The sequence below is a fragment of the Ursus maritimus genome, unplaced genomic scaffold (assembly GCF_017311325.1).
Source record: "Ursus maritimus isolate PB19 unplaced genomic scaffold, ASM1731132v1 scaffold_16, whole genome shotgun sequence".
In the NCBI taxonomy this organism is placed as follows: Eukaryota; Metazoa; Chordata; class Mammalia; order Carnivora; family Ursidae; genus Ursus; species Ursus maritimus.
In genome coordinates, this window is record NW_024424008.1 from 48,871,370 (window position 1) to 48,879,487 (window position 8,118).

The 8,118-nt window shown below is 48.5% G+C and overlaps 1 protein-coding gene across 1 annotated transcript in view; it reads right to left on the bottom strand.

The window, feature by feature from the left end:
• Nucleotides 1-6,825: 6,825 nt before the first annotated feature.
• The window catches only part of FOXR1 (forkhead box R1), a 15,251-nt gene continuing 13,958 nt past the window's right edge, over nucleotides 6,826-8,118 (bottom strand). Inside the window, 2 exon segments of the mRNA XM_040630652.1 lie at nucleotides 6,826-7,568; nucleotides 8,014-8,118. The exon segment at nucleotides 8,014-8,118 is cut by the window's right edge and continues 10 nt beyond it. Coding sequence (XP_040486586.1) covers nucleotides 7,540-7,568; nucleotides 8,014-8,118 — 134 coding nt within the window. The 3' untranslated portion in view covers nucleotides 6,826-7,539.

Genomic DNA, 8,118 nt, shown 5'->3' on the forward strand with positions numbered 1-8,118 from the left:
AGACTCGGGCCTCTGTCAAATGTGACTCATTTTGAAGACCATGCAACACTCAATTCCTTGACTTCCCACCATTTCCTTAGCAGGGTCAATCTTGGACCTTGTCTGCCCAAATTGCTCCTTCTCTGAATTCAAACTCTGAAGTTGTATTCTGACCACCATCTTCCATTTTCCCATGTGGCCTTAGTTTCCATCTTGCCTTTAACTGCAGGAAAACCTCCATTCTTGAAGATGAGTACTCTTATCCATTCACTCAGGAAATGGTTCAGCATCTACCAGCTGCTTTGCTCTAGGTTCTCAAAGAGTGGCCTTCAGGTCAGCAGCAGCAGCATCTGGAAGCTTGTTAGAAATGCAAATTCTTGGGCCCCACCACAGACCTACTGAATCAGAAACTCTAGAGTGGGGCCCAGCAATCTATACTCTAATGAGCCCTTCAGGTGATTCTGATGCTCAATCAAGTTTGAAGATTAGTGGTCTAGGTCTTAGGTCCTCCTGGCTTCGCTTTACCCACTGGATCCCAGGACCGTTCCCACCACACTCTCATGACGACCTATTACTTCACTTGACCTTCCCAGACCTGGCAATTTATCAAACCCCAAATGCAGATCAACCCAGCCGTCTGTTTCCCTCCTTTGTTCCCAACCTGCTTAGAGTAGTCTACTAACTTCGTAGCCCTCTGCAATTTTGCTTTTGAAATTGTTTTCCTTCAGTTCCCCACCGCGGACTGTTCATTCAGTTGCAGCTGAACCTGACTTGCGTGAAATGGAGCTCAACATCTTCCATTGAGAACATCCCCTATTTTCATTCTCCCAGGGAATACCCACCAAGCCAAAGCCTGGAGTTTTGGAGGGAGTTACCTTTGACACCTACTTTTACTCAGTCCCCATATCCACCCTTTTTAAGTTGTCTTACTGGATTTCTGAGACGTTTAAAGTCTGTTCTCTACTCTTTTTACTCCTAGAGCAAACGTTGTTGCAATTCCCCTGCTCTTTTGCTTAGATTCATGTAAAATTTTTCTGACTGGTTTCCAAGTGTGTGGTCTATGTCAGCTCCATTTATCCTCCAGACTCTGGTTTCAGGAAAGTGTCTAAGTGACTTTCCGGATTAATTTAATGCCTCTAAATTAGCATCAGGAAAAAATTTTAATTTCCCAGCATGACTTCCAAAGCCTTTTACAGTATGTTTCCCAAAGTCCTTTTGTCTTATGTCCCGTCACTTCCCTGACCTCCTCCTGCTCCAGGCAATAATCCTGGAGTCCTGTGCGCTGTAGCATCTTCCAGCCCTTGGTTCCCTCTGCCTAGAATTTACCTCTTGCCAGCCCTCCCTGATAAATTCTATTATATAGTATCTGAAATATGAATAAGCATGGAATTTCCATGTGGCTGGTGACGTTGTCTGGCCCATGGTAAGCTCTCAATCCATTCACAGGCTCTCATATCAATTCATTATTGAATAAATGAAATGTCACCCCTTTTGTGAAGCCTTCTAGAGTTGTCTCTGCAGAATTAATTTCTTGATTCCAAATCCTTTGCTCCTCCTGTTGTCATTTTTGTCTAATAGTCAGTTGAAAACCCAATAATTGAAGGGGTGTCTGGGTGGCTCAGTCAAGCGCCCGACTCTTGATTTCGACTCAAGCCATGATTTCAGGGTCCTAAGATCAAGCCCTGCACCAGGCTCCATGCTTAAGATTCTCTCTCTCCCAGGGTTCCTGGGTGGCTCAGTCGGTTAAACGTCTGCCTCAGGCTCAGGTCATGATCCCAGGGTCCTGGGATCAAGCCCCATGTCAGGCACCCTGCTCGGCAGGGAGTCTGCTTCTCCCTCTCCCTCTGTCCCCACTAGTGTGCTCTTTCTCTTTCTCTCTCGCTCACTCTCTCTCTCAAATAAATAAATCTTTAAAAAAAAAAACCTATTTAAAAACATTCTCTCCCTCTCCCTCTGCCCTTCCCCCAATTTATGCAAGCCTGATCTGTCTCAAATACATACATACATACATACATACAATCTTAAAAAGAAAGAAAGAAAGAAAAGAAAACCCAATAATTGAAAAGCTCCTTAAGTGCAGGGACTGTGTCTTGTTCATGGCTGACCCCCTAGAACTAGTATAATGTGGTCTTTGACAGGTTTGTCAGATTAAGTTAAAACCATCAAAATTCCAGGCACCCTGGGATTAACATGCTCTTAGGGTGGGAGTTTGTGCAGAGAAGTTAACGGCCTGTCAATCCATAGTATCAAAGAGCAAAACAGGCTAATAGGTAGTCTTACTTATCTTAAAATTGTAAAAATTAATTCCTTATTTAAAAAAACCTTACAGGGCACCTGGGTAGCGCGGTCGTTGAGAGTCTGCCTTCGGCTCAGGGCGTGATCCCGGCGTTCCCGGATCGAGTCCCACATCGGGCTCCTCCGCTGGGAGCCTGCTTCTTCTCCCACTCCTCTGCTGTGTTCCCTCTCTCGCTGGCTGTCTCTCTGTCACATAAATAAATAAATAAAATCTTAAAAAAATAAAAATAAAAATAAAATAAAATAAAAAAATAAAAAAAACCTTACAGGGGCTATAAAGAAAAAGTGATTGTCCCCCATATCTCTTGACACCCTTCTTGATACCTGTTTTCTTCAAGTCATTTTCGATGCTTATGGGACACCTGGCTGGCTCAGTCAGTAGAGCATGTGCCTCTTTTTCTTTAATATTTATTTGTTTATTCACGTGGGGGAGGGGCAGAGAGTGTCTTAAGCGGACTCTTCACTGAGCATGGAGCCCAACGTGGGGCTCAACACAGGGCTGGATCCCATGGCCCTGAGATCATGACCTGAGCCGAAACCAAGAGCGGGATGCTTAACGGACTGTGCCACCCACCCAGGCGTCCCAGAATTCAAGCACCATGTTGAAAGGTAGATTGTACTCAAAATAATAATTAAAAAAATCTTTAAAAAAACCTGAAAGGGGGGCGCCTGGGTGGCTTAGTCGTTAAGCGTCTGCTTTCCGCTCAGGGCGTGATCCCGGCGTTATGGGATCGAGCCCCACATCAGGCTCCTCTGCTATGAGCCTGCTGCTTCCTCTCCCACTCCCCCTGCCTGTGTTCCCTCTCTCGCTGGCTGTCTCTCTCTAATAAATAAATAAAATCTTAAAAAAAAAAAAAACCTGAAAGGTTTTCTATGTTTAGACATCACATTTATATATATGAAGATAATTTCTGTCACATTTGTAGTCTTAACCAACATATAATTTTGCTGGGGTTTTTTCTCCCCAGAATATGTTGTGGTTATCTATGTTAGCACATAGAACGTAACATTAAGTACTGTCTATATCCTGGGGACTCTCAGATGTATTTACATCTTCAGCTCAGACTTATCTTCTGAACCCCAGACTTATGTTATTTACGTGATGTAACTGCCCTGATGCCTCACGGATTCTAATCAGAACTGCTCAGACCCGCTGCTCCTACAGGCTTCCCCACCTTACTGTTCTCCCCAGTTGCTCAAACCAAAAATCTCAGGCTCACTTCCTCGTGCATCCAATCAGTCCTGTTGACTTATCAATTCTACCTCCAAGCTACATCTCAAATCAGCCTGCTTCTCTCCAGTTCTCTGGCCGCTGCCCCAGTTCCACTGGGTCTACCGCATCGCCTCCTAACAAGTCCCGTTGCTTCCAAGTGTGCCCTTGTAGCAGCCACTGCCAATGAAACAGACGGGGCACCTGGCTGGCTCAGTCTGAAGAGCATGCGACTCTTGATCTCGGGGTCGTGAGTTTCAGCCCCATGTTGGGTGTAGAAATTACTTAAATAAATAAAACTTAAAATCAGGGGGGCAGCTGGGTGGTGCAGTCATTAAGTGTCTGCCTTCAGCTCAGGGCATGATCCCGGAGTTCTGGGATCGAGCCCCATGTCAGGCTCCTCCACTAGGAGCCTGCTTCTTCCTCTCCCACTGCCCCTGCTTCTGTTCCCTCTCTCGCTGGCTGTCTCTGTCAAATAAATATATAAATAAAAATCTTAAAAAAAAAAACACTTAAAATCAGGTTCTGTTACTCTCCACTATACTTGAAAAAAAATCTAAATCCCTCATTGGGGCTCCTGAGTGGTTCTGTTAATTGTCTGCCTTCGGCTCAGGTCATGATCCCAGGGTCCTGGGATCGAGCCCCATGTCAGGCTCCCAGCTCAGTGGGGAGTCTGCTTCTCCCTTTCCCTCTGCCTCTCCCCCTGCTTGTGCTCTCTCTGTCTCTCTCTCAAATGAATAAATAAAAAAATCTTTAAAAAAAAATCCCTCATCATAACCTAGAAAGGCCTACATGGCCTGGGCAATCTCACCTTGGGTCTTTGGCCCCGAGCTTGCTGTATTCTGTCCTCCATGGCCTTGTTCCCATTCCCTCAATAGGCCCAGGTGAGGAGGTCCCTCCCTCCCAGGCTTTGTCCACTTTGTTCCCTCTACAAAACACTTTTCCTCCCTGTTCTGCAGCCTGGATACTCATGTTCCAGTTCTCAGCTAAAATGTCTTAGAAAGGACTTCTCTGGGGCGTCCTGACGGCTCAGTCAGCTGATCATCCAACTCTTGATACTGGCTCAGGTCATGGTCTCAGGGTGTGAGATCGAGCCCTGCATCAGGCTCCCCGCTCAGTGTGGACTCTGCTGGAGATTCTCTCTCCCCCTCTGCCCCTCCCCCTGCTAAAATAAATAAATAAACATTAACAAAAAAAAGACGGACTTCTCTGACCTCCTCTTCAATCTGCGTACCCATATCATTTCCTCTCACAATCATCTAATCTTTAATTAATACTTCTTATCATTGCACATTAACAGGTCTGTTTAATATGTCTTTCCATCTAGACTGAAAACTCTGTGAGAGAAGAACCATTTTGGGTTTCACTGTATCTTTAGCACCTGGCACAGGGCCTGGCATATTGAAAACTCAAAACAAATAATGGTTGCATAAGTGAAAAAAAAGGAGCCGAGGGTAGGAGTGGAATATGCTATTAGAGGGCAAAAGGGGCAAAGGCAGATTTTTCTCAGGGCGACTTTTCCCACAAAGGCTGTATTGTTTTGTTCTTTACTTCTGACCTGTTGTCTTTGGGATCCACTGGCAACTCAGACCAGACATGCAGGGATAAGGATGTGCAGATGCGGTGGACAAATGGAGGCCAGATCAGATGAAACGAGAGCTGAGGACTTGGGACCCTGTCCTTCCTGGGAGCTAGCCAGGCCCGAGTGGTAGGAGGGGGACTCTGGCTGCACAGTGCTGGGTGGGCCCAGAGGGAAGGACGCGAACGACCTGGTCCTTCCACCCACTCCCCCAGTGGGTATCACACAGACTAGCGTCCAGATGGTCTGGGAGGAGAGACTCACAAAGCGCCTCCAAGTGGGTGCAGGAAAGGCCGTTGCTCCAACTGGGCACCTGCTCGCGTCTGTCCTGTCTTTTCCTTGGAACCGGTCACTGTTTCTTCCCATCCCATCGCTGCTCCTCCGCGCCTCCTCAGCCTGCCCCGGCGCCTCCTGGGAGCATCAGCAGCACCCCACAGAGCACGGCTGGCTTCGGGCACGTCTGCACGAGTAGGGCTGTTGTCTTCCAGACCCAGTGCTAACTCCCCCTGTGAGAAGCCTACCCTAGCTCCTCCAGACGGCGCTGATTGTTCTCTGTGCTTCCAGAGAATCTGGAATGGGCCTCTCAGAGAAGTTACTAGTGACAAATCGGAGCAAACGGTGCATTCTTACTACCTAACAGGCCCCACACTAGGCTTTGGGGGATGCACTGTCTTCACTGGTTACTGATGTCATTGTGGGCGAGCACCTCTGGGCGGGGACTATATTTTTTCTATCACTGGGTTCAGGTTCTCTACCCCACCAGCCTTAACACCCTGGGAATAGAGCAAACGATTTGTAAGACTGTTTTTACCACCTTGGGCGCCTGGGTGACACAGTCCGTCGAACGTCCAACTCGGTTTCCGCTCAGGTCGTGGTCTCGGATGGTGGGATCCAGCCCGTGACAGGCTCTGCACTCAGCATGGAGTCTGCTTGAGAGTCTCTCTCCCTCTCCCCTCCCCTCCACACACTCTCTTTCTCTCAAATAAATACATAAATCTTTAAAAAAAAAAAGACTGTCTTTACCATCTTGAATCTTACTGATAAAATAACTTACCAACACATGGAATTTTAAAAAGGTCGCTATAACACTTTAACTGTAATATAACAGAAAAATAGAGAGAAATTTATGAAATAAAGTGTATTTCAATGGATAAACTATACTTGAAAGTACGAGATAGTTGGAAATTTGCACATACCTACGGTGAAGACCTTAGATTTAAGAGCGGATATTCAAATGACTTTTGAAAATACTTTTTCTGTATATTGGCTGCCTCGATATAACTAAACATTCGTTTGTCCATGTGGCACCCCCGTGAGAACAGCAGTCACAGACAGACTCACACAGGCATGCGTTATTGGTGACTTAAATATCCGCAGCTTTGCTGTCAGCGAAGTGATTTTCTGAAGTGGCGAACAACTCTTGATAAACTTCCAAACCAAAAAAGAACACGATCGTCCTTCATTTTACAGAATAGTTGCATTCCTGAAAGTTCAGTATATCTTAAAATGATGCAACAAATACTTTCTGCTTAGATCTAATACCAAGTTAGGTTCCTGGCTGAATGCCTTGCCTAGCACCCCCCCCCCCCAAGCCTAAGGGTCAGTTCTTCAAGGTCAAAGACTGCCTGCAGCACTGAGGCTATCTGGGGCCCGGGGTTCTGAGGGTGGAGCCTTGTTTCCAGGCAGGCCTGCTGGGGGGGGGTGGCGGGAGAGGGAGTAAGGAAGGTCATCGCAGGCCTGCGGGGAATTCGGTATTGTCTTCAAGCACTGTCTGAATGCTTGGGGCATCTGGGTGTTCTTTCTCACTCCACCCCCGGGGCTTCTCTGTATTCCCCTTGGACCTGAGGCTGGCACCTGGCCCTGCCCTGGACACCGGCTCCTGCCACCAGGAAAGCCACAGGAGCCCAGCTGGGATCTGAAGTCTCTAAGAACTCTGAATCCGCCTGGTGGAGACCAACAGCAAGGGGGAGGTGCCTGCATCTTGCCCCAAGTTCCCACCCCTTGCTCAAAATGGTTAAATGCGGTGGGGGGGTGGTGGATGAGACTTGAACCCGACCATCCCCTTTTCCTCTCGCCCTTCTCACTGCTCCTTCTTGCCTGCTAGGAGGGTCTGTCTTTCCTTCAACCTTCCGGACAGTATTCTACCTTTCCTTAGGCTTTTTTCCACTGTTCCCAGCTGATTACATCCCCTTCCTGTAAGTGGCGGGCTGCTGTGAGCTGGCATCTCCCAATACTATCCTCATAATCCAGAAACACGGGAATGGCTCCAGGATCCTGAAGGGGGTTGAGTATTTTCCTCCTTTGAGGAAAGAAGAGCACGGGCTCCCTTCGCGGCACGTCAGGCCAATGGTGTCCATTTCCAGCGTCAGAGCTGACCTGCACCTCCACCCGGTCCCCATCCTCAGAGACCACACACGCACACCAGGCTGCTGCAGGTAACTTTAATAAGGGATGGGCTGACTCCTGCTTCTTGGATTTAAAGGTCAAAGAGGAAGGGCATCACGTCTGGAAAAAAAGAGTCAACGGAATGTATCTGCCCTTTGCAGCTGCTCCTCCCTCAGCCCGGACCATCTCACGGCAGACGATCTACTTCTTCTCCCTCAAGGCCCACATGCCACCAGATCTCCAGAAAAAGAAAAAGCCCCCTTTGCACATAACCGCTCATACCACGCTTGTCTCACGCGTGGCCCCCATTTTCCTAGGCTGCGGGCTGGGAGGTCAATTGCACCTCAGTTGTTTCTCCACCCACCCCTGGACCTCGAGGACATGGCTGGGAGTCCTACCTCGGGCAGGCACTACCCAGGGTCTCGGGCCACTGCCATCCTCTCCCCTTCCCACAGAAGGTGCCCCCCCCCAAGGTGTGAGCCAGGCTCCCTCTCCGCACACTCAGCCTCACGTCAGGACGGGTGGGTCCCCTCCCCTGGGCCCCTCGCGTGCCGGGGCCTCTCACCTGGCTGGCTCATGCACTGCTGGATGCTCTCCAGGCGTGTGGAGGCCAGGGCGCGGGCCTCCTCTGCAAAGCGGCGGTGTCCCTCCTCGGTCAACTTCCAGAGGC